The sequence below is a fragment of the Drosophila elegans genome, unplaced genomic scaffold (genome assembly GCF_018152505.1).
Source record: "Drosophila elegans isolate 14027-0461.03 unplaced genomic scaffold, ASM1815250v1 contig_468, whole genome shotgun sequence".
Lineage (NCBI taxonomy): Eukaryota > Metazoa > Arthropoda > Insecta > Diptera > Drosophilidae > Drosophila > Drosophila elegans.
The window spans coordinates 316,610-343,519 of record NW_024545855.1 but is presented as its reverse complement, the minus strand read 5'-3'; the positions used below and the strand labels follow the sequence as shown (position 1 = coordinate 343,519).

Sequence of the window (26,910 nt, the reverse complement as noted above, 5' to 3'; positions counted from 1 at the left end):
TTGGATTGCAATGCCGTGGTCGCCGCATCAAAGTAAATTGTTTTCAGCATTCCGAGCTGATGCCATGGATTAGCATCGGTGGGTGAAATGACAAAGAGCTTGGCGCGCCTTAACAAAGAATATAACCAGCGCCAAACCGACCAGTCCACCACCCCCATTGCAGTTTCTTGGGCCCGAACTTTGAACCCTTGTCCACGGCCACATTTATTACACACGCTCATTTGTTTCTCGTCTGCCGGAGCAGCTGTCATATTAAGCAACTTTGACCATTCGAGTGGCCACGCTCGAGATAGAAATCTTTTTTGTTCATTTCATTTTATGTCCACTACGACGAGGCCCACGCACACACGCATTTTTGGCAATTTCCTGGTCTTCTCTGGGCCATTCTACTACCCATTCGCTTGTGTCTGCTGTCTGACCGATGCCTCAATTTGACATTGATGTGCCAAATGTGGAAATTTTCCTTCACTGACCAAGCTGGGAAAGCAGAAAAAAGCAAAAATAATAGTGAGAAAAAGTTGGGAGTCGAAAGGCGAAGCATTAAATACACTTTTCAAAACCAAAAAAAAAATACATATATAAGATAATTTTAATAAGAAAATTTTAATAATACATATAGACAAATGTAGTTCAATAGCATGGCAGAAAAAATATTTAGAAATTGTCTTCAATATCATATATTTTTCATCACTATCAGAAAAAGTAAAGTACTCGTAAAAAAGCGTATCCAAAAAGGGAGCCCACTCGTAAGCTGAGAGAAACTGTAACGGCAAAGGCTGTTGAAATGTAATTTGGCAAAATATTTGGGTGCTATCCTCGCTTGACTTTGGTTTCGTGTTTTCCACCCAAATGAAACTCAATCTGTCAGTCGTTCCGTCTCCGTCTGTCGCCGTCCGTCTCTGTCTGTCTGCCCTGCCAGTCATGTTGCCTGGCCACCTTATTTCCCACCTCCCACTTTTTCTGCCCGTTTCAAGGCCTAAAGGACCGTACCGCCTTTTGTCACCCCCTCGCAAACTTCTCATACGTGCGTTAGTCATTTTGGCACTTTCTCATGTCGTCAGTCGCTTTGCCTTTTACTCATTCGCACAGCAACGCCTACACATATTCATACTACCATCGTGCATCGTGTGAGCGGATTGTTTTTCCCCATTTTTCTCTATTTCCCGTTTTTTTTTTCCAGCTCCTGTGGCAGATTAGTCTATGTACTTTGGTGTTGGTGTTACTTTTTTTTTGAGTTTTCTTCCCTGTTCGATTGTGCATTTAATGCCAATTTGCTGTGTTGTGGGTGGGGCAGGCAAAACCTATGACTAATGTTTCCCTTTTAAACGAAATGAAATCAATCATGGGTAGACGTTTGAAAAGGGCTCGAATATTGGGTTTGTTTAATTAGCTGTATTTGTTTATTTTTAGGGCTATTTCCTTAAACAATTAGTAAAAGTAGGCATTGAATACAATTAAAAAATAAACACGTTTTTTATTTATTATTTTCTTTTCACGATTTTGACACTAATAAATATTATTAACAAAAAAATATATCACCCATATTAAGATTAATCTATTTAATACATTCCAAGTATAAACACAATCTGAAAAACCTTCTAAATTATACTCTCCACTTCCAAATATGAATCATTCTCAGTCTAGACATAATGTAAAATATTCATGCTCTAATCTCCCTTCAATGGCACAATACCGAAATTTCGCTGTCCATTTGCAAACTCATTTACAATTAAAACAACATTAATTTTCCTCTAATATGACCTCAAGCATTTTGCCCTGTCCGTCCGAAAGTTTAAATTGCCCCAGCAACACAAGAACAACAAATGATTGTCCATCCATAGTACCGCCCCCATCATTGTGTATAAATGCCGCAAAAAAGTAATTAAATTACGCTGCAAACCAAACCCCAAACCAAACCGAAGCCAAGCCAAAAAACCCCAGGAAAACTTAAAATGCCCCGCCCATGCAACAAGCGTTTAGCCACGCCCACTCCCTTTGGGTGGAGTTCCTGCTGTGTGCGAAAATTTCGCATAATTGCGTCAGGCGAGCGCATAAATTGCCAAAGACAAGCGGCCTGGGGGCACGTGCGTATCCGCAGAGGGCTGGGTAGTGGGTGAAAATTGCTGAAAACCAAGGGGAATCCATGAAAAAACAGGGGGGGCGAGTGCAGGCAGCAATCAAATGCTGCACTTTGCGTGCACATATGTCAAATGGAACCCCCTTTCTTTGCACAGCCACCCACAGAATGCAGGGACTTTAAGGACTGCAAGGACTCATTGTCCTGGGCATTGCATGGCTGTCACTCCAGCTGATGATATAGGGGAAAATAAGAGACACAGAGGGCGAGTGGCGTGCATTTTGCCAACTTAAATTATATTAAGTATGAAATATTATGCTAATTATGACTGATTTCATTCCATTTGAATCAGCACAAAAGAACACGAACCCACGACCTGCAATGAGACAATGCAAATGAATTAAAATTAAATGGTAGGGCAAATGGAAATGAAATGAGAATGGAAATTGAAATGTAATGCCAGTCGTTTGACTCTACTACTCTTGCTCAGCACTCAGTTTTGCCCTGCAGCTGTCTGACTTTTACACTTTCATGTGAAACACTGCGTATGCGTAATTTTTGCTTCTTTTTTTTTTAATTCCAACCCTTTTGACAATTTCCACGCTTGCTTTTTATGTTTGAAATGATTTTTCCATCACTTTCAAATGAGAAATTAAATTATTTGCTGCTAATGTATGTGCGAGCGGAAAAGCTGGAGTGGAAATGTGGAAAAGCTGCCGCCGCCTCCCTTTTTGCGGAAATGATACAGCAAAAGAGCCAAAAGGGCAGCCATCTGAAGATGAAATTTGTGCGCCGTGTGTCGCGTGGAAAACTAAAACTCATTTCTGGCAAATTAAACTTAAATGTGCCACGTTTTGGATGGAATGGAAGATGCCAAGCGAAATGAGTTGAAAGCGGAAAAGGAAAGGGTTGGAAATTTATAGGAGGGGGAGTGTGTTGTGTGTGTGCTGGTTTGTGCTTGCGAGCATCTCAAATGTGAAAATTAAAAGGCATTTCCGCAGAATGTCAGCGTCATATTGTAAAACATGAGTATTTAATTAGAAAATACTTTTAGGCAGGGCCATGCAGACAGCTACCTCAATAAAGCCCTCTTTACAGGAAAAATAATTCTACATTATGAAAAATAAATTATATATCTATCCGATATTATCAGTTTTATGATTATAAAACTGATCTACTGATCTATCTATTTGTATAATAAATATAAATATAAAATCATCTTAACATATTTAATTTCAATATACTCAACTTTAATTAAAAATAAAAGTTTTTTTGTATATAATTTTATTTATATTCATTGTAATAACTCAAGGTTTTGAAATTCCCTTATAATGATTTAAAACTTTTTTAACATCCTGAACACCGTTTAAACCCCCATATTTTGTTCTGTGTATCCCTCTCGTTTCGTTGTGTCGATACATGTGCCTGGCTAATGAATTCCTAAAGGAAGAGTTCGCCCCAAGTTTTGTGCTTTTTAACAACTTAACATAGTTTTGGTCTCGAGTCTCGAGTTTGTTGCCTGCTCATGTAAGGATGTAAGTACAAAATGGCATTTTCCTTAATGGAAAACCTCCGCCTAGGCCCCACAACTTTGCATGTATGCGGGATATTAACACGGAAAAACCAACAGCCAAACAGCGAACTACAAGCAGAATGGTGTTGGCTGAAAGTGCCGGCCAAGAAGTGTGGGTTCAAAGGGCAAGGATAAGGACAAGGACGATGATGATCATGACTGTGACGATGATGATGATAACGATGATGGCTGTGTTAATGGCCAGGCATTATTCAGAGCCTCATTCCCAGAGATTGTCACACAGCGATAGGCGGAGGGCGTGTGTGTGTGTGTCTGTGTGTGTGTTTGTGTGTGCGTGTATGCGAATAAGTGTATCTAGATTGCCGGCAGTGGGGGGTTAAACGGAGGGCCAATGTCCACTGGCCATGTCAAAACTCATTTGCCGTTAACGAGCAGCCATTGTGCTTATAAAAGGATTATTTACAAATCACTGACTTTCAAAAATTGTCAACTGCAGGGCAAAATGCCTGAGGACCGCGCCTCCTCCTTCTCCTCCCGTTTAACCCCCAACTGGCTGCTTTGATGTACAATTTATGGAATTAACCCTTAAGTGCTCGCCGGCATCAGACAGCAGCCGTGGATCAACGCTCCAGTTGATTTCTTTCGACTGATTGCGGCTGAAACGGAAACGGATCCAATCCAATCCAGCCATCAATCTAACAACAATTGTGACTTGCAGATAGATTTTGCAATTTACAATTTGCAATTGATGGCACTCGTTGACTAAATGCTTGACTGAACGACTGACCGAGGGATGAGTAAACTTAAAGAGGCTGAGGTTCTGGTCGGTCTGTCCCCTTAATTCAAGCCCTTTGTTTGCCCTGCGGTCACTCTAATTGGTGTTTGCATGTGGCTCTCGAAGTCTTGTGTAAACACGATATTCCGGCTGACCAGCAGCGGAAAGGGATCTACAACCTCTTCTCCACTTTGGATCCCCGCCTCCACCTCCTTTTCTTCTTTTGTAATTTTGCGTGCGTTGTGTTTGCTCATTAAACGGATTTAGCCAGGCGCAGATACGGATTATATCGCATTCGTTGAGTTGGATTTCGAATGCTCTTTATAATACCAAGGAAGATGGTAAAATTAAAATGATTAAAAGATTTTTTTAGATTAGGATTCATTTTATAAAAGTAAGATGGTATTTCATATACAATTTTTAAGTTAATTTTTCTCTACGTCGTTTCCCTCTAAATTATTTAAATGGATCTTTGGGAAAGGCAGAATTTGAATATAAGTTAATGCGAAATACTTTTGTAGCCCCTCTAATTAAATATATAAACTAAATCTATTAAAAATATTTGTTTTATTACTTTTAAGGCATTTTCTTAGCCATTTTTCAACAATCTTACAGAAGAGAATAGAAATCTGAGCAATAATTCGCCTCTGGACAGACGTCATCAATTAGCAGGCCGCAAGTCGTGTTGGCTAGTCAAGTTTGCGGAAAAAATTGACAGCTCGGGAAGGAGTGTTTCGCGACCAGGCCGCCTAATGAGCAAACCGAAAACGAAAACGGGCCGAGTGTACTTAACTCCACTTGCGAAATCACATGTCAAAAGTTATTAGCCCGGCGTGTAATTTGTGCCGGGCTGATTACCGAAATGTACATGAAACAAATAAACAAAGTCATTTGGCTGGCCTGTTCTGTCCCGGTCTGGCCCAAGCTGGAATAACAAGATTCGTTGCCAAAAAGTTGGGATGTTACTTCACTTATATCTTGCGTGGCTTGTGTGTAGCTGCTGTCATTGCCAAAATCCAGGGCCAAAGTTGCTCCACCGCCTCTCCACGCCCCTCGATTCATGCTGTCAATATCGTGGCAACATATTTCCTCGCTTAATATTTTTTTTATTTTGCCTCAGCGCTCCTGTCGCTGCTATTTCAGTGGCTGTTACTGTCTGCGAGGACGTGAGGGCGTTAAACTCATACATCACTTTATCCCGTCGCCCTTATCCTGCATCCTATATGCTATAAGCTATGTGCTATAAGTCCTGGGACGTTGGCAGGCTCCCTAACTAACTGCCTCGCCTGCTGTTTGTCTTGGTCTGGCGCGTTTTTCTCGCACCGCGATGTGTGTCAAGAGTTGCCAATAAAGCAGCGGCGGCAACCCGATCGCTCTTGCCGAGAAGCTATTGAAAATAAATTTATAACGCATACGTCATGTGAGCCAGTTTATTGCATTTGTCGCTGGCATTGCAAAACTTCAATAAATTATTTTATTGCGACAGTTATTTTGCTTGCTTTGCCCTCTTCGTGGGTTTATTTTTATGAATTTGTTCAGCAGCTACTCGTGCAAACATACAAGTATAGCCATAGCCCATGATCATAAGTACGATATATCTATATCGAAATCCATCTGGCAGGAGCAAACTTTCTGTCAGTTGGCATTTTCGTTCATTTGGCACTCAAATGCTTGGCAGCTAAATTGCAAATGACTTTATGAATTTGCTGTAACGACTTGGACAAGCTCCGATGACCTTTGAAGGGGGGAATGGCTAGAAAATGTTGCAATAATCAACCTTATAGCAAGATGAAATTGATTCCGCATGAAGCATAAACTTAGAATTGCATAATAAATTTGTGCACAAGCATTAATGAGTTGTTGAAAGGAGTTGAGTCAGTTTACAAGGTATAACATGTTGATTGATACGAAGACAGCTCTGTGATCCAATCATTTTGCGGCCATATTAAGTCCCTTGGCCAGACCCATTTCAATCGAGCATTAAACACACTTTGTCAGTCATAAAAGGCCAAAACACTTTCGTTCCCCTTCATCAAAAGTTGACACTTTGCGAGTTAACCTTTAATGAAAAGGCCAAACAAGCCAGCAGCCTCGAGGGCTCATTGTGAAATTACCCAAAGCGTAAAGAGGGCGAAAACGGCAGGAAAAAATAAGAAAATGGAACTCTGGCTGGTAGTAATATGGCCGAGGGCTACAGAACTCTCTCCCTCCTTGTCACTGCTCTGGCATCCTAGTCAAAGAGGCAATAAGTAGCAAAAATTACGCTAAACGTGGCAATTTCCTCGCAAATTGCACAATATATATACAAAGCAAGCGAGCGAACGAGCTTATACCCCACGCATATCTGGGCTGGAAGTCCTTCGTCTACTCAATTTAACTATAGAGAGGAGAATAATGCTTAGATTTCAAGGTGGGCCCCCAGATACCCTTTAACTAAGAATTAAATAATTTAAAATTCGGTTTCTAAGTAGGATATATTCAAAGTAATTGGGTGTTGTAGCCTTGCAAGCTATCTAATTACTGTGTTCCTAATTGTTAATATGCCTTTTATTGGGTACCGTAGCATTCAAGGTGAATGTTACCCAATTAGGTTGACAAATTGCTGATAAAAGGCTACTTAAACCCGCCAAAAAAGAGTATGATAAGGCACATAGAGCACCGTGGCAGGTATTTTTCATACGTCAAAGTACAACGAAGCACCCATAACTGGCACTCTGCAGATGGCCAGGTAAAATCCGGGGCCAGGTGGCAAGCTGAAGCCTGTCAATTTCCACATGGCCCCATATGAGGTGGGTAAAATCGGTGGAGCAGGATATGGGGCAGGATTGTTGCAGGAGCAGGGGTCATGCGGCAGTGGCAGTGGCGGTGGCAGGGAGTCGGGGCGATATTTTAATGCGTGTCATATTTGATTGATGCCAGCGCGGCACAGAGCGCAGAGGCGTGGAACAATGTCAAGCGTTTAACATTGCCCCGAGCGCCACTCAAAATGTCAAGGCAGTGGGGTCCTTCCAAGCCTTAACCCCCGAACCCACCACCACCCCTATTTAACCTCCCGACGTTACCGTTATTTCCGCTCTTTTTTCGCCCTGCAAAATTGCCCCTGCAGGTATGCAATGAAAAAGTGCGTAAGGGAAACCCATTGTTCCTTTGTGTGTGCGTGTGTGTGAGTGAGTGCCTCTGTTTTGTGTAATTTAACATGGCAGTTTGTTAACAATTTTATCAGGCCCGAGATGTTTCACCTACCGAGTGAGGGAAATCGCTTCGAGAGCTGTAAATACAGACGCGTATGCGTATGCGTATGCGTATGTTGTGGGTTCAGGGTTTGGGTGGCCATAATTTATGCCCAGACTAAGTGCATTATGTTTGGCCCTCGAGCTTTTAGTTGCCCCCTTTCCGCTTTCCCCTCCGGGCGGACTCAATTATTTGTGGCAATTGGCAACGGCAGTTGGCGCAACTAATTTGACTTGAGCGGCGTATTGTAGGCAAACAAGCAAACCGGCAAACATTTGAGCTCGAACATATAGACTTTAAATTAATTATGTCAAAAGGTACACTGCAAAACAAATTATGTAACAGGTTCCTGATAGTTCTAGCTAAGACGGAGACAAAAATATAACATTTTAGTTAAAAGATGGTATGTAATAGTATTTTTGAAAGGAAAAGTATAGCAAATCGGAGGTTCAAATATTAAATTTTTGAAATGTTTATATTTTGGAAGAATGTATGTTAAAGACATATTCTTAAGCTCATTTTAAAAAAAAGTTAACTTATAACTGAAACATACTTATAAATGTGATGTAATTATAGATCTTTTGTCATTCTCATTACCCATAGTTAAGTTATGACTGCTGTTTATTTACCTGATAAGCGAATTAACCCCTTAAATTATTAACCCTGGTGACTAGCCCAATTGCTAACCCCATCCAACGCCAACATCAATGTAGAATCATTAACCGCTCTGACTTAAGTGCCATGTACCACACACTCTCCCTCTCTCTCTCTGTCTCACCCGAAATTCATCTTATTAGCTTCACTGTAACCTCTATATAGCACCCTATGGCATTCATAACACCCCTCCCTACCCTCACATGACTCACGCTGCCAAAAGAAAGAAAGAAAGAAAGAATTTGGCCAAGTGTTTTACGTTCTCTGCTGCTCGTTTCTTTCGCTCTTTTGCAGGATGGACAACGCGGCCATTTAGAGGGCCTGGCATCCGTCTATTGCGAGTTGCTAATGGCTCCCTTCGGGGACATTTTGTCGGCTCTCGAGCAGGCGCGCCAGGCGGCCTGGGCGGAGCGGAGTCCGCTGCACAGTACCGCCCAGCTGATGGGCGGAGTGGGCGGCATCGGCGGCGGTGGAGGAGGAGGCGGTGGGGCTGGCGGCAGCACGGGCAGCGGCAGCGGCGGTGCGGCCAGCGGTGGCAGCGGCGGCAGCAGCGGCGTACTGCACCATCGCCAGCAGCACGGCCATCGCGGCCATTCTATGCACGGCGCCGGTCTGCCCAATAGTCATAGCCAGCCCATTTATGTGCCCGGAAAGTACTCGGTATGTATGATGATGACCCGGAACCACCACCCAACTATCCAAAATCTTCCGCCTCCTTAATCACCACAAAAAAAAACAAGAAAATAGAAAACGAATGACTCCATTAGCGGCCCCCTAAGGAAAATATTTACAAAATCAACAGAAAGAACAAATTTTTTTGCAAAAAACGAAAACCAAAAATTGATGTTGGCGTTGCTTAATAAAAAAAAAAGAAGAAAAATAACCAAAAAACCATTAAGCATCTATCCGAATAAATCTATTTAATTGTGTGTTAAGAATTGTGTAAATATTTTTAGCTTGCTTGCGTTCTCCACTTTCACTTGCATGTTGTAGTTGTGTTTACTTAGTCCAAAAAAGTACTAGATAAAATGACTAATTTTCCATCCCCAAACCGACTTTTTCAGCCCTCGAGTTGTTTGTCCGACAAGGAGGAGGATGAAATCTACGGCTTCGGCTACGGCGTCTTTGCACCCCGAGTGGCGCGCGGAGGGTTAACGCAACAGCAGCAGCTGCTACAGCAGCAGACGCTGCAAACGCAGCAAAGCATACAGCAGCAGCAACTGCAGCAGCAACAACAGTTACCAATTGTGCCAGGCCAACAGCAACAAGCGGGAGTTGGACCGCATCAGCATCAGACTCTGCCACCGAATGTCGCCCATTTGAACTTTGTGCAGCAAAAGTGAGTACAATACTTGAAAAGTTTTTATACTCTTTATTGAATTTTAATAATAATTATTTTTCAAACAGTTGCCTGAGTCCGCGTTCTGCTTATTTCTATGAATTTCCACCGACAGCTGGTAAGTTGAATAAAGAAACAGAGAATTCAATTCTAAAAGCCTTGCAGAAGCTTTTCATAAAATGTCTTTATAAAATGACTTATAAAAATTCAAACTGACTTCGTTTTGATATTTCAAAAATATAATTGTTTCACCAGAAAAGAAGATTTTAAACTCAACTGTTGTGAGTTTAAAAAAAAATTTACAATTTTATTAACTAAAATTCAATTTTAATATTAGAAAAATGAAATTATTTTAATATATATTTTGTAATTATTTATTGTTATTATTATTATAATAATTATAAGAATTAAATTACATAAAGGCAATTAACACTAAATTAACAGACTACCATTTTAATAACTAACTAAATTCTCAAGTTTTGTCAAATCTCATTGTTTAAAAACACTCTTGACCAAAGCTTTTGTAAGCTTGTGAGACATACTTATTTTAATTTATTTATTTAGTTATAAAAGTTATTTTGAACCGTAAAATTTTAATAAAAAGTATGACTCCCTCTGCTAGGGTTTGGGAATGCGAAAAAAGAGAATATGTAAATCAGCCGCCGACTTCAATTCCCTTTACTAATTCAATTTCTCTCCTTATTTTTGCTGGATTTCCCCCCGCGGATTCCAGAGGGTCGCGAGACAAAGAAACGCACCACACTGGCCCGACTGCTGAAAGGCTTGAAGACTGTCAATCGACGAGATCGGAACAATCAACAAAATGGTGCCCAGGCCAGGGTAAGTAAAGTACTCCCTCAATACATTTTCCTCCTCAGGATTTTCCCTTTTGCCCCATCACCAACACCCGCCCTCTAGTGAAACTCATTTTCGCGCTTCGTTTTATGACCGCAAGCAAATTGTTTGTCCTGTCCCGCAAGTTTTTGTCCCCAGCCTTTCATTTGAATCAACTGCTGCGGTAATTCTTTCAATTTATTTGCTCGCATTTCGTTTGGTTTCCTTTTCCCTCGAATTTCCTTATTCTAGGCAGCCATTTTATGACTTTCTGCGTCTTGACTTGAATATTCCGCAGTGTGTTCCGTGTTCTGTGTGGAGTATACTTAATCTTGGCCCTGGGGACATGTAAATTTTTATGCGCGGCGCGCAGCAGCTTCTCCTTTTGCCAGCTGAAAAGGTTAAAAATGTTTTGCCAGCGGCCATGTCTACATTGCCACTTCCCATCCTGGCTGCAGCAACAGCAGCAGTTTCCTTCCTTCCTTCCTATTTCCCCTTACTCCCCCGCTCAGAATTTGTTGTACACTCGCTTTATCTGCGCCGCTCACAAAGGATTCATTCAGCGCCTTTGATTAGAGCAACCTTTGGGGAAAGGCATCAGGATCGGGAGACGACGGAGCACTATTCTTGAGCCGAGCGAGGCTGGCAATGAAACTGCGAACAGCGGCCAGGAGCACAGATAACGTGAAACAGGACGACGGCGGCGACGCTGCTCATAAATAAGCAAGGACATGCATAAATTTTTCACAAGCAGCACAGAAAAGAATAAATAAAGGGCAGGGGTAGAAGCGCAAAAATATAAATAATAAACTGCCGTGGGGGAAAAACGGGAGAAGAAAAAAAGCGAGAAAGGACCTGCTTACAGATAAGCGCAGGAAATGACTAAGGATATGTGCCTAAGTAGCGGCATCCTACTCACGAAGGCAGCCGTGGCCTTTCAAAATATAATTAAACAGCACTCCATGCGTTCGTTCTCCCACCTGATTTGCTATTTATGATAAGAAAACAAACGCATTAAACAGCGACCCGACCCGCGTAGCAGAAGGGTCGAAGGGCAACCCTGTGACCCTGCGACCCTGCTAACCTGACCCTTGACTCCTCGTTATTAATTAAAAATTAAAGCTCCGCTGAAAGGTGTGAAATATAAAATGGCGTCCTAATGGCGATAAAGCACGATGCTGCTGGACTGGCTTTGGCCGGGCCTCCTTTCAAGGAGTCCTTGATTTATGGGTAGCCTTTTTCCCCTCCCTCTCTTCCACTCTTCAATAACCACCTTTGTGCATACTTGAGAAAGTTAATAAGCCAGCCGCGCGATTGATGGCAACACAGCAGCCGTACAGCACCACCTTCCTTGCAACCTGAAAATGAATTGAAAACTTTGCCCTAAATTGATTCTATTTCGCATTTCTTGCAGGCGGCCAACGATCGTCTGAGGCACTTTCAAATGATAAACGGCGGCGCCGGCGGACAGCAGCACAGTTTCGAGGAGACAATCCATAGGGTGAGTACAATGAAAATAGGTAGATGCACCGATAAACAAAATGGATGTACATTAATAAAAAACATTTTAAGAGGAAAAAGGCATTTAAGAAACATTTTAAACTGATTTAGAAGGTCTAGATGGCAAAAATGAAAGTTAAATTAAGTTCAAAGTATTATAATATTATGGTTAAAGACCAGAGAAGCAAGTTCAAAGAGTTTATAACATAAAACATGTTTCAAACATCAAAAATTCATATTTTAATACTATATTTCTTTGCCCTGTTTAAAAATGCGTATGTTTGTAGGAAGGTTGTTTGGTTAGAATGGAATAGTCGCATAAATATTAATGCAGCAAATTTAACAAGCTGATGTTGCTGCTGGTGTTCTGCAACAGCTGCGACAGCCAGCAAAATTGTGTTGCAACAAAAAAATTTGCACAAACTGCAGCAACAACTGTAGGGGTAAACTTTCGCACACCACCCAAAAAACTCCACCCTCCTTTTGACTGCATTTGCAATGCAATTTCAACACGAAAGCTGCGGCTGTTGCTTTTGAGCACGTTTACCTGTAATGGCATGCCACCAGCAACAACAATTGCAAGGGGAAATGGGGATGGTGAGGGGGAAGGAAAAGAGGAAGTGGCAGCGTGTGGATGCATGCAACATTTAAAAGTTCATTGCCGTCAACATTCATTATTAATGACAGCGCGCACGGCGCCAAACTAAAAACAAGCAGCAAAATGCAATCAACGCCGCAGCAGCAGCAACAACAGACAGACAGCAGCAATGGCAGCAGCAACAGCAGCAATGGCAGCAGCAACATCAGCAACACCTGAAGCAACAGCAGCTGTAACAGCGACAACAGCTATAGTTAGAAAATGCATTATGCATAACCAAACATTCCCGATTCAGAGGCACCCCATTTCCATTTGCCTTACCTGAAAATATACTTTAAATTTTCGTTTGCCAAGAAATTAGTTGGCACATTCATAAATAAACAAACATTCAGTTACTCAGCAAACGACAAGAGCTAACAACCTTCATTTTCCAATTGCAGTTAAAAGTGCAAGAGGCCATGCGGAAAAAGGAAAAATTTCAACGTGAACACGAGGAGGTAAGTAAAAATGTGACTTCAAAATATCCAAATATATTGCAAAATATCCAAGTATTCAGACCACAAGGCAAAGATTTATGCCTTCAAGATGTCTATTCTAAAATTGATAAATGCGAAAGGCAAACATTTGCAGTGGCCAGGGATAAATCAAGCATATTTGTTCTGGGCACTTTTCACAAGTTAAATAAACATAAAACATTCACAGCCCGAGGGTTGACCGAAATTGTTGGGAGTTGGTAGACTGTACTATTAATTTCACAGATTCCGTAGCTTTATATTTGCATGCATTAAATACACAAACGGAAGAAACACTTGCAATTGCACAGGCCAAAAGGTTTTGCTTGCTTTTTCTTGCCCTCCAGCGTACAGTGCGTTTCGGTGTTATAACTTATAACTATCATTAAAGGGAAAACCCATTTTCAACTGTAAATATAATAAAAATGTAATTAAACTAGGATTTTCTGAACCTTTTCGCCCAGAAAGTAATCTTTAATCTTCACAGAAATTTCCAGTGATTTTAAATTACATTTTATATGACATGGCATATATATATATATACATATATCTTTATAACCTACAATGTACGTGTACCATGAAGAGCATATAAACTTGTTCATAACTTTTTTAAGTTATACCAAATCCATTCATAAAACTTTGCTAAATTATTAGACACAAATGCATGCAACTATATAATAGTTTCGACACGCACTGTATTTGTTTAAGCAATATATAAATGCAACGACTTCTACATGCGCAAGCCAATTAAAAAAGCTATTAAAAATATTTGATATAAAAACAGCAATTATTCCAAGGCATAAAAGCCCGAAGACCAGGTCAAAAGCTCGAGCTACCAAATAAATGTGTGAGTGGCGAGCAAACATGCAAAACAGACGCAGACAAACCCAGTCGGAAGTTAGAGAACGCATTCCAATAAAAAAGCCTCTTTTCATGCATGTTTTGCAAGCGAAAAAGAATGTAAGAAGCTATAAAGAAGCATTTTTTATGCATTCTAAAGAGTTTTTGTGAAATCGTCCCTTCTTCTACAATGCATAAAAAAGCCTTCTTTTTGCAAACCCGAACGATGCCGATCGTCCGATATTTTTGAGATCGTGTTTTTCACCGAAAACCTCGCTTACCAAAGAACGCAAAAAGAAGTCTTGTTTTGGAATGGACAAAAAAATGGGAAACAAATTTAATCTATTTTTCTTAATGAACAGCAGCGACGTAAATATATTCACTTTTTATCTTTATAAACAATATCTGAACGCTTTGTTATGTTTGGGGTATATGACTTGTTAAACTTTTCTTAAATCTAATTCTGTAAAAAATATTAATATTTAACTTTATTAATAATAATATTTAATATATTTTATATTGTATTAGAAAATTATTAATTTGACGCAGTTTTTTATATATTTTAATTTTAGGTAATAAAGATTACATGATTCCTTTTAAAGCGTTTTGAATTATTATTTTACATTTGCCGGCGCTATAGTTTCCTCCGCCACTGTATACACAAGGAGTAACCGAACAAAACGGTACTCTAAAAAGCAAACGACAAGAACAAAAGGGAAAAGGCAAGAAAGCGCGCGGCCTTTTTCGTTTCTTTTGCATTTCTCGCCACTTGCATTTTGATTTTCAATTGAAATAGCTGGTGTTTGATTTGATTTGTGAATTGTGAAATTTATATATTCTTTGCGGTTTTAATTTTCAGGTAAGTATAGTGTTAATATAAACAAACTACATATAAAGGAGTTCCAATACTGTTCATAAAATAACATGAACCAAACACTAGATTAATTAAAACAATATGTGATGTGTACCTGTGCCAAAAAAACATTAAATTTATAAACACTTATTAACAATCTTATATACAGTGTACGGTCAAACAAATTGTTCCTAAAACTGTGTGTGGCTGTTAATCAAACAACTAAAAATAATTATTTATTTGAGCGTACACTGCAATAAGACTTGAGTTTTATTTAATAATAAATACATATCCATAAATTTTGTTAATTTAATTAATGCGTTTTAAATATTATTTTCGTTTAGTTCCAGAAGAACTAGTTCAAAACAAAAGGTAATTTATATATATTTCATAAATTTAAATTTTGTGTTTTTTGAACTCGTTTCGTTTATTTGTGTGCTCTCTTTTTTCTCTCTTCCTTTTACTTCTACCTAGGGTGGACTTACATCTACATAAAAGTTGTGTTTTATTAGGGTGGACCTAAGAACACAAATTAAGTGAACAAAAATTTAAGAAAAATAAACATAAATTTAAATAAATAAACATTACATAAATAAAAAAATTTAATAACTTAATTGAAAAAAATATTATACAAAACAAACATAAATAATATAATTTAAAATGAGGGGAATGTCGCGGTCAAATATTCATCGCTTAACGAAAAAACAAAAGGAAGAGCTTCAGCAATCGGCTGCTAGAGCTCTTACTTTTGATACAGAAAATAATTCTGGAAATGAATGCCTATGTGAACCCGAATCGGATAAAAGTGCATCAAACTATTCTTATGAGTATGATACCTATGAATCTCCGTGAAAAATTATTAGAATGGTACCATAATAATAATGTTACTAGAGTTCATATTGATGCACTTTTAAAAACTTTTGAATTCGGAAAATCTAGATCTTCAATAAGATATTAAGTCCAAGTTTGATAATGGAGCTTAATTATGGCGGTACTAGGGACAGGGAAGGTTTTGCGTCCTACATTCATTTAAATGGAACATTATTCGGTAAGTGTTTTACAAACTTACAATCATATTTTAATAAAATTACATATTTCCTTCTCATTATTATATTTTATATTATATTTTCTCATTATTATATCTTCAGAGTCACAAAGAAGGGACGGTTACCGCTTCACCGACCATATTAAAGACCTTCGACTGGCCTTCTCTAGGGCCAAAAATAAAACTTACAAGGCTAAAAGTTTGGCCAAAAAGATGAGAGAGGACGAAAACGGCCAGGAGTAATACAATAAGTTTTAAAGCATGTTTATATTAAAAAAATTAAATAAATAAAAATTGGAATTGAAAAAAGAAACGGTTCCCAATAGCTTTTTTGGGAAGGATAATATTTGCATTCTTGGGTAAGACAATTAGAAGGCTAGTTTTTGAATCATACTTAATGTGTTCTTGGGGAAGGGATCAATATTCATTCTTTAGATGTGTTACGCAATGCTTGCTTTGGAAGCTATCCGGGAGAGTTCCCGAGGAACGTTTCTATGTTCATTCCAACAGTGCGCTGTAGAATGCTTCCTTCGTAAAGTACAAATGGAAGGGAAACCCGAGCGTTTCCGAAGTTGAAACTACCTTCCAATGGAACGCATTAAGACTCGTTCTTAGATCGGTTCTAAAAGAAGGCTTGCTTTTTGTCCCGTCTCGAACAAAAAGGAAAGGAAGCTTTCAGGGATCTGGAATGCGTTTTTCGCATGCAAAGGAAGCGTAAAAGAACGCATCCTGGAAGCGAGTTTTTTCCGACTGGGAAATGTTAAGCACACAGATACTCACCAACAAACACACACACACACTCACTCGCTCAAAAACGAAGAAACAAAAATAATAAAGTGCAACGTGGCGAATGATAAACTTTGGTCTGTCATAAAAAAAAAAAAATACTTTCCACACTTGAAAACGTTGTCCAAACGAGGGACATGATAAAATCGGATGGGCGTGTCGGTGAAAGAGAGTAACTTGTTTATTTATATGCCAAGAGAATTAAATGTGAAGCCGAGCAAAATATTTCATGTTGATTGCTTGATAATTCAGCCCCCAGATTCTTCACCATAAGCTTTAAGGAAAGCTGACATTTTTCCCAGATTTAAAAACGAAATCGATTAGGGAAATCATTTCTCCCCTACAGCATTTTCAGATCCTCAATCAACTTGGCAGCAGCAGGCACAGTTAATTATGCCAGTTATCAGGCTCAATGATGGATGCACAGCATACTGATGCGAACTTATACACGCAACACTTAGATACACAACTGCACTAAGAAAAAATGATCCATATATTATAATACATTTGCAATTAAAAACATACCGTTACTTTTTTGAAAAATATTTTTTTTTTAATTTATATTAAATTAAATTTGTCCTTAAAAATAAGTTTGTTAGTCTAAATCAGAATTGAGTAGTGATTTATAAGTAAATTATAATAAATTTGGTAGAAGTGTTTATTTTAAAAGATATTATTATGTAGAGTTGTAGTGATTAACTTATAAATGGATTATAATAATTTGGTAGTAGTGTTTATTCAACAAGATCTTTCAAAGTGTAGTACTGATATGGATAGTTATGATGATTAAACTTGTAAATGGATTATAATAAATATGGTAGTAGTGTTTATTCAACAAGATCTTTGATAGTATAGTTTCCACTTGGATAGTAGACGATACGATTAAGATAATTTTGTGTATTAACCATTTACATGCAAAACTTGGCATGACAATAAGACACTTCTTATCTGATTTGGTTATCAACTGCTTTTTTTCGGTGTACTCACACAAATTGCGTTGGTGCACGACAATTTGTCGACTGTTTGCGAGTCCAGGAAAGTGTGTGCTCCTAAGCAAGGGCAATAATTTTTGTGCATAAATGAAAAGCACACAAGAGGTACAAGTTGGATGGGTGGGGGTTGTTTTCTATGCAAAGAGGCGGGGGAGGGGTTAGGGGTGTCACATTGTTATTGTTGTTAGTGCTGATGCTACTGCTGCTGCTTGCTGCTTAACTTGTGCAAACAACATTCTGTTTGTCTAATTGTAATTGCTGTTTTTGCAGCCCCCACATGGCAAGGAGGCTGCTGCTGCTGCTGTTCCGGCCTTGTTTTCCATTTGGCCAGGAAAAGCTGGAATGGAGAAAGAAATGCCTGTTTGTGTATAGTACCCGGGCAACATGAAATATTTATGATGGGAGTGGGCTAGAAATTTTATTTTCCTTTCTTTTTTTTGGGGGGGCCTTTGCATTTGGCCAGGCAATTAAGCAGGCGCACCCCAAACCTCAGATGTGATTAGAATTGTAAGAAAAGTTCCTGTATCTTGTCTTTTGGCCACGTAAATTTCAATTTGGTAACGGAGAGGTCTAACCAATTGTGTGTGGGGGTGTGGACCATATAGAACATACCACCACCCACTGCCATTTGAATGCATTTTTAATGCTACTGGCCAAAAAAGCTTTTAGCTAATTTTTCAGCGCCCCGCTTTTATTGCCGTTTCTGTAACTGTTACTGGTACTGGTACTCTATTTTTGTTTTGCTGTTTGTTGGGCGGGCGGCCCTGGCATGCTTTTCGCTATCCGGTAGTCAGTAGTCCGTAGTCAGAAACATTTTCATATATCTCGGAATTAGTATGCAGCGCACATAGAATGCCATTATGCTGCAGGACACTCAGGACATGCCGTGCCCGAAAAACACAGAGAAAATAGGAACAAGTAGCACATTCTAGTTGCTAGTTCGTTCCGTTCGTTCTGCTTGCGCTGGCAAAATTGTTTTAGTTTTCAAATGGAATTTTGTAATTTTAACGCCTTTGCCTTTGCCTGAGATACTAAGACACTCAGACCAACCGACTTGGCTAATAATATGCCGGCTGTAGAACTGCAAGAAGGGTTCCTCCAGTTCAAAAGCTGCAAAGCCCGAAAGTTGACAACATTTCGTCCTTTCATTTCGCACAGCAGTCACGTTTGGCATGCAGACAAAGTGCTGCCCAAATACGAGCAAACATTCATACGAATACGAATGCGAGAAGGCGAAGGCGTTGACTTTAATATGGCCAAGTTTTATCTAGTTATAGTCTGGCTGAGGGTGCCAAAAAGTTGCCAAAATGAAGACCAGACTTTCCCTAACCAAAAAAAGTTGTCACAAGTTGCTGATTAGCCCTGATTGAAATAAACCTATGTGGGCTGTTTGGTTAAAGAAAAGTATTATACATTTTTAAGTAAATTTATTACTACTAAATTATGATATAACGAAATAGTAGAGAGTGTCCAATATAAAAATAAAAGCTAAAATCGCTTAAAAAATTAAAATTATTTTCTTTGAGCTAATGAAAGTTTTCATTCTCTCTGACTAAAATACAACTGTTTTGTCAAAGAAAATCACATTTAAAAATTTTTAATTAATTCCTTTAAACTAATGCAATCTTCTTTTCTGTCTCACAGATCCTGCGTGACATTCGACAGGGACTTTTGCAAATGAGTCGAGGAGAAGGACGCATGGGTAAGTAAAAAAACGAAACGAAACGACAAAAGATGGATAAAGGAAAACTAGTAGAAAAGAGGAAAATCTAGGCGAGTGCCCCGAAAAGTATGCAGCCTGAAATTATACACTTGAAATGCTTCTGTCGCAAGTTGCAACTGCCTTGCGCTGCAAGTCCACAAAGGGGGCGTGGCTGGTCCGCCCGTCTGGCGAGCGTCACATGCATAAGTGAGCATAAAATCTTATGTCCGTTTCCGGACCAGAATCCGAACATAAGCCCCGGACTACGGACCACGGACTTTAGACTCCGCACCAGCAACTTGCTCGGCTTGCATGTGGCGGCAAATGGCATTGCAAGTTTTGTGTGCAACATGGCGTATAATAATATTGTGTTGCAGCCAGTCGTCTGCTGGCTGTGCACATTTTTCGGGCGCTGGCAAAAAGTTTTGAAAGTTTTCCTCCTTCCCCGTCCCCATTTTTTTCCCCCTTGCACCTAATCCTAAGCCTTACTTTGCGGCTGCTAAACTCGGTTTATTCTCCTTGCAGACGATACGTACATGTATGACGAGGCGCTGAGGACGGGCGCCGGCATGGGCATCGCCGGATTGGGCATGCCCATCGGAGTGGGCGGTGGCGGAGGAGGCGGGGGAGCGGCCCATTATGCGGTGAGTGCGCTGCATCATCAAGGTCATTGGTATGACGAGCCGCCCTACGAGAGCGATCCCGATGACTTTCTCATGGCCGGGCTCAACTGCGGACCAGCTGCCACTATTCAGGTGAGAATCTTGTTCAAAATAACATGTTATGTTATAAGTATAAGTAAATAAGAATTAAAGAGACGAACTAAGGGCTTTGAGCAAGTGCACTATCAAATTTTTACTATTTTTTGGGACCTCCATCGAAAAAGAAATGTGAAATAAGGTCTATTTGTTCAACATATTTGTAAATGTATTGCCTAGTCATAGGAGAAAGATAAAACCAAGAATCTTAGAGCTAAAAAAGATGGATAACGAAGTCATCTATTTTTTCAAGAGATTAAAATAAAGAAAAGACATTGCACTGGAAACAATAAACTATTGCAGTTGTTATTTAAAATATGAAAATAAAACATTTTTTTTTGTATTGATCAAATGATTGTTTTTAGAATTAATTTTAAAATCTAAAACAAACTAAATTAAATTTAAACTTAAAATATCAACTTAAATATACTGCATTTCAAACAATTCAGAAATATACAACATTTTCGCAACCTTAAATTATTTTTCTCCATGTGATTTTTGACATTTCTATGTATAAGTTCAATGCGGTTTGTGTCAACCTTTTAAACTTAAAAAAAAAAAAATTGGCAGCGCCAACATTGTCGCAGTTGCAATCACATTTGAAATTTATGCGCCGCATCCTGTGACGCCGTTAATTCTAGTTACCAAGCGAAGAAGAAGGAGGAGTCCTTCGAGCCGAGGGCCAAACCCCGATTCAATACCCGTTTCCATACCAATTTCAGCTGCAGCCCGCTTTGATTTCTCTGTGGAATCAAGTCAGCCACAAAAGTTGTGAGGGAGTTTCCGCTCCTATACATTTTTTTTTATATTTTTACTTTTTTTTGGATTTCTTCAGCGATTTTCGCTTTGTGGCTTTCTTCTATTTGCTTTATTAAATTATACGCTGAATATATTTTTGTGCTGGCGCATTGATTTCTACCCACTTCGATATGTATGTCCATGTCCTTTGGCAATTCGTCGTCGTTCCTTTGCCTGTGTGCATAACTCCAGGACAAACTGCGACTCGAACTCACTTTATTTTTATTGACAGTCAAAAAGTGCATAATTCTTGTTGACTTGCTCGACTTTGACTCTCTCTCTCTCTCTCTCTATTGGTCTGATTGTGGATTGATCCTGGAAAACAGGAGGAGTTGGGGTGGGGAGGTGGAAAAACTCTGCGAAAGACGTCGCCATCTTGAGACTTTTCCTTTTGCATAATTTTCTTTGCCCCTTGGTTTTTTGCCCCCTCGCATTTCCCGGGGAGTTGCGCTTTTGTCAGAACGCATTAGGCAAGTTATCGGGGGAATTTGTTTTCTTAGTCAATTGAAATCACTCAGCGCCAACTCTCAGGGGCCTTTTGTGGCGTGGGCCTCTTTCGGTTTCGGTTTCGGTTTCGGTTTGCTTTTCAGCCGCTTTGATGTGGCCACGAAATTTGTTTAAAATTGAAATGAAACTTTTGCGGTTCCCGAAAAAGGTTAAGCGCGCGCAGTTGTGGCTGCTTAACGGACCGAAGTTGCCTAGAGATAATGCATTGAAATTGAATTGTTGTTGGTTTTTGGGTCCGTCAGTCAGCAGCCTTTGATCAGAAACTGGACATGATATGGCTCTCTGTGTGTCATCAAACCAATTCCAGCCGACTCTGCATACCAAAAATATTGCGGATTAAACCAACCCGAAAGGCTAAAGAACCTTTAGCACTCACGCCGATACGCTCGCTCGGTTCACAAAATTTAATTCAGATTGGAGTATTTTCCATGGCCCGCTGTGCGCGCACCCAAAACTTTGCTGCATTGCCTAAATTAAAAACGAGAAAACTTTGCAATTCCCACCGTTGCCAAACAAACATACGCAAAAACCAAAAAAAAAAAATAAAAAAAATGTGAGAAAAGAAAACCAAATTTGTGTTCACTAAATTTGAAATTCCAAGCTGAAACCGGCAGCCACATCAAATCAGTGCAACAACAACAGCGGCACGTAAAAGTACAGTGAAACCAACAGCAGCAGCAGCAGCAGCCGCAACAGCAAATAAACTCGCTCCTTTTCTCACGGCCTCATAAAGTTTTATAACTTTGTTAATTTTTCATAATTTTGTTGCTCTACAGCGGCCAACAAATTCTACTTCAATGCTAATCCCATGTTGTGCGCACTCTATTTTCCTCTCCCTTTACGAATATATGCACTGACAAAAATTCTCATAAAATGAATAAGGTTTTACAAAAAGAAACAAAAATATAGCTACACAATAATAGTTTATATGAATATCCTGCTAAACTTTAAAATAACCGTAAAATATTTAATTGCAATCTGAAATTATAAAAAGAAAGAAAGAAACTTTAGTATCAAAAATTGCCTAGGAATATTTAAATGACTTTGTTTACACATAAGTAGCACAATTAAGTTACGAGGGAAATGTTTACCGTATAGGTTAATTTAGTTTAAGTGTATTTAGGTTTATAAATCTTGGCAATATTCCACACATACAATTAGAATTAAAAGTATTTAAGCACATTTTATTACATGCAATCTTAGATGCAAAATTTCTTATTATAAATATTTTGTTTCTCGATTTTAGATGGCGTTTTTCCCCCAGTGTATGTATGCCCCTCACTCACCGTTTTCTTCTCCGCTTTTTTTCCAGGGTGGCCGTGTGCGCTTCTCGAACAACCGCGAGAGCACGGGCGTAATTTCATTAAGATCCGCCGGAGATATTTCGTTGCCGCAACGTGGACCGCCGCGTAGAGGTCTTATCGTGCCGCAGCAGCCGCCAAATCCACCGACAATAATACCCTTAACACACGCCAGGTGAGTAAGGCTACGGCCCTTCGGGGCAGGAAAAATATCAGGTGGATTGGGGAATGAGGGGGGGGCATTGGCCGGTTGTTGATTGCCATTATTATTTGCAGTTGAGTTTATGGCCAAAGGGGCCGACACGAAGGTGGCGCATTAATAAATAAAGTGAAGCCCTTTAGAGTGGGCAGTTATGATATGGCAAACACAATTGCCGAACGAACCCTTTTCCGCACTTCAAAGCAGTCGCAGGCAGAGGGATCATTGAACCATAAAACTGTGCCACAAACGAGCCCAGTGTGGCGTGAAAAGGCCTAGCTTTAGGACCAGCAAACACTAATAGCTGACCAAGGCGAAAGCAATCAAACAGCTTCTTCAAGTCGTATTTATTTGTCAATCGGAAAAGGTGCACACACACCACACAAAGGTCCCAAAACTCCAGACAAACAGACTGAGAGAAAAAAAAGCAACTAGAAAAAAGGGTAGACTTCACTTCATTAGTGCGGTTATCAACGGTCTGCAGCCAGCCGATTGAATGAACGAATGAATGAATGAATGGGGGCTTGAATGAGGGAATTAGTGACTGAGTGAGTGAGTGAGTGAGTGAGTGACGAACGAGGAACCAGCTTGACTGGCAGACGGCACACATATCGAAACGCATCGATGCGAAAGTCATCAATTTCATATTGTTACGCATGCCACACACTCTCTCTATATATATATATACATATAAGGATTGTGGATCCTGGAGCCTGAAGAAAAGGTATCCGAAACCAATAAGAGCAAAGACAGGCCGGGGACACTTGAATGAAATGGCATTATTGCTACTTCAACGCCAATCCACAAGTCAGAGCGCCAGCTCCTCAATCAGCCAGCCAGCTAGGTAGACAGCGGCGAATAAAAAAAAAAACAGGAGGGCTGGATGGAAAACGAAACAAATCGAAACGAAAACCCTGCGCGTTTTCCACACGTACGCATACAAAAGGAGTTGCTGAAATAACTTATACGCCTCGTGGGCCGCTGGGGCCACAAACGAGCCAAACGAAAAGAAAACTTTTTCTTCTCACGAAATGGGAGGGAAAACCAACCGGGAGTTTGGGAAAAAAAGGGAAGGTGGAAAACAAACAGCAAAGGCAACCAAAAGTGAAAATCTCAACAGTGTTGAAGCGAAATGGCAAAAGGAAAATCTGCCAAGCAAGAATAAGAAAAAAAATAAGAAAAAAAAAGATATCAAGTATTTATTTATATGACCTTTGTTTGCCTCTCGACCTCGGGTCGTGTATTTCTCAACCTTTCGGCCCGACACCTTCTTTTGCCTTCCCTCGGTTATTGTTTGCCATCAAAATGTTTGCCGTTTTTCGATTTTTAAAGTTTTTTTTTTTTGGCCATAATAGAAGGCAATTTTCAGATCAGGTTTTTCCATTGACATGACGTTTTAAGAAGATTTCGTTTGTAAAGGAATATAAAAAGTGAGAAGTGAAATGGATATTATTTGAACGAGATTAAATGTTTATTTTAATAGACAAAACACTGTTGGTTGGGTAACATAAACACTGAAATCCGATTAAAGCTCCAGTTTCAGTTTTTAAAGTGTTTAGCTAAGGCTTTTACATTTTTAGTTACTTCAACTTCAAATTATTTTTGTTTTGTCAAGTTATCCAACAACTCAATTTTCTTTCTATACGTAGCCATTTATTTTTATCAAGTTTTAGAAAGAAGAAATACTATTAATTTAAAGTCTAATGTGAATGAGTAATTTTTTTAGAGAGGCACTAATAAAATAACTATTTAAATGTGATTATCTTTGTCTAACATTTAACTTATTTTATTGCAGATCTCATGATCGTGAGAGCGGCGACTATGCGGGCTCCATCTCAGACCTACAAAGCGTTACCTCCAGGCTCAGTGCGGTGTCGGTAAGTGCAGAAAGCGATTTCCACCCGGATCGGGCTCATTTAACTTGCAGCTTTGGCTTTGGCCGCTACAACTCCTCCATCAACGACTCCAATTCCAAACTACGCTTGGCGGGCGACTGCATCTGAATGCGTCTAAATTGATTAAGTGCTCTTTGTGACAAACAAACTTCGCATTTGGCCAATGTCGTCTGGTCGAAAGTGGACGATAGCAGAAATGCACGTAGATAGAGGGGAATAAAAACGAGGAACACACACAAACTTGAAAAGCTTTTTAGCCAAGTTTTTCCCCACGCCCCCCTACCATTTCGGGTTTTTAGTATTTTTTCCTTGTTTTCCCGGAGTCGGAGTTGGCACTTAAGTCAGCTAAACGTTGTCGGAATACGAACGGCAAATGCTATTGGTTTGGATTTGGGTTTGGAATGTGGATTGGAGGGGGTCGCTGGTCCTGACCATTTCATTTGCAAAGTTGACTTGCCCTAACTTGGCTAATATGGAAACGCACTCAATCCGCTTTTCTACCGCCCCTTTTCACCCTTTTCAGATTGGCACCAACAACTGCACGGCCCGCTATAGGACCTTAAGCGGCGGAATCGGGGAGTCGCCCTCGCTGTCGCCCAGTCCCTCGTCGGATTACGAGGACATCGGAGTGACCCGGGGTCACGGATGCCTGCCGCCCAGCCTCCTGGCCGCCAAGGCCAAAAAGAACGGATTGCCGCATGGCAAGGCGAACACCATTTGCCAAAAGGCCACGGTGCATCATGTAAGTTAATTAAACGCTAATGCCTAATGCCCAATGCCAGAGGAAAACAGAAACCGGTTTCTGCAGGAAGAGATGGAGAGAAGTGCATTGAGATGCAGTTACCACAGAGATTTTGTTGACACATTTTGTAATTAGCCAGATTGCCCATTGGCCGTTTGCATCGGCCCAAAAGCCACATTATGGCCCGGCTCGATCTAACCTCCTCTTGGCCGCCGCGACATGCACTCTAAATGCAAATGCCAATTTAATGAGTTTTTATGGCCGCTTGCACTGTTTTTGGCGGCGGGGTCGTAAAAGTGAAAGTTCATCTCGGCAAAACTTTCGATGCGATGCAAGTCGAGGCCTGCCAAAAAATATGAGCAAAGTTTTATGGTGTCCAGCTTCAGGAGTTAAAGGCTTAAGGCAAAGCAAAACTAATGCTGACTGCACTAAAAACATAAATCTTACACAGAAAAAAACTTTTAGTTAGATTTCTGTCTTTACTGAGGTTTTCAAATATAAGTTTGCATAAAAATTACGTTTGCTAGATAGGTAAGAAGCAATATTGTTATTTAAATTATTTACTTAGATTACAAAATAACTTTTACTTAAATATAAATAAACAATTTTTGGTTCGATTTCCAACAAAATTTTTGCCTATATTTTTAATATTAGTCTCTTATTTAAACCATTTAATTTGAGACTTTCTTGTCTTTGCGTTCGACAGCAAATATATACAAATTAAATTAATAGTTAGTTCTTTTGACGCTCTGTGTAAGCAAAGCCAAATCCCTTCTCTTCCTGGGCGTATTGGTATGTTCGTTTTAAACTTTTTAATGATTTAACTAACAAAACTTTCCTGCTGTTCTTGTTCTGTTTCTGGTGTTCTGGTGCGGCTCTACCCTTCGACATGCAATTTATTGCACAACGCTGACGACGACACGGATAACAAAAAAAAAAAAATAAATAAAAATAATGGATAACTTTCACTACGGCGCTGGGCGGCTTGGCTTGTTTGGGGATTGTCAGTCGGGCGAGATGCGTAGCTCGGCAAAGGAAATTGGCGCATTTAATGAGAATGGACGAAACTTTGTTGCCACAAAGGATACGTCGAGGGATTTTAGCAATTCCCAAGATAATACCGACCGTGGCAGCATGAGCGATCAGGCGTTTGCCTGTTCGGCCAGCTCCGTGGAAAGTTTGCCCAGCGCATCCGGTTCGAGTAAGTACGGATAGGAGTAATAGCAAGTGTGCATATCTGTGTATCTTTGTCTGAGCTCTGAGCTGGCAATTTAGAGTTTTCGGATTTGATTTTGTCTGCAAGTCTGCAGCATTGATGCTCTGCTCCATGGAAATATTCCCAGACTGCCTTGCCTGCTTGCTGGCTGGCTGGCTGGCTGGCTTGCATATTGGTCTATTAACAGTTGTATGTTCTTGTTGCGGTTTTTTGTTGCTCCTT

At 39.9% G+C, this 26,910-nt stretch overlaps 1 protein-coding gene across 5 annotated transcripts in view; it reads left to right on the top strand.

Moving 5' to 3' along the window:
• LOC108148721 (sterile alpha motif domain-containing protein 5-like) overlaps positions 1 to 26,910 on the top strand; it is a 169,847-nt gene that overhangs the window by 139,923 nt on the left and 3,014 nt on the right. For 2 of the 5 annotated variants that reach the window (XM_041709056.1, XM_041709055.1), the window contains exons 5-16: positions 8,566 to 8,931; positions 9,336 to 9,610; positions 9,679 to 9,728; positions 10,344 to 10,450; positions 11,859 to 11,945; positions 12,983 to 13,039; positions 19,215 to 19,272; positions 19,798 to 19,916; positions 22,648 to 22,811; positions 24,631 to 24,712; positions 25,254 to 25,472; positions 26,481 to 26,673. In XM_041709056.1, the coding sequence (XP_041564990.1) occupies positions 8,566 to 8,931; positions 9,336 to 9,610; positions 9,679 to 9,728; positions 10,344 to 10,450; positions 11,859 to 11,945; positions 12,983 to 13,039; positions 19,215 to 19,272; positions 19,798 to 19,916; positions 22,648 to 22,811; positions 24,631 to 24,712; positions 25,254 to 25,472; positions 26,481 to 26,673 (1,777 nt within the window). Of the gene's footprint in view, positions 1 to 8,565; positions 8,932 to 9,335; positions 9,611 to 9,678; positions 9,729 to 10,343; positions 10,451 to 11,858; positions 11,946 to 12,982; positions 13,040 to 19,214; positions 19,273 to 19,797; positions 20,028 to 22,647; positions 22,812 to 24,630; positions 24,713 to 25,253; positions 25,473 to 26,480; positions 26,674 to 26,910 lie in introns of all 5 variants that reach the window. The other 3 variants (XM_041709054.1, XM_041709053.1, XM_041709057.1) reach the window with 2 other exon arrangements.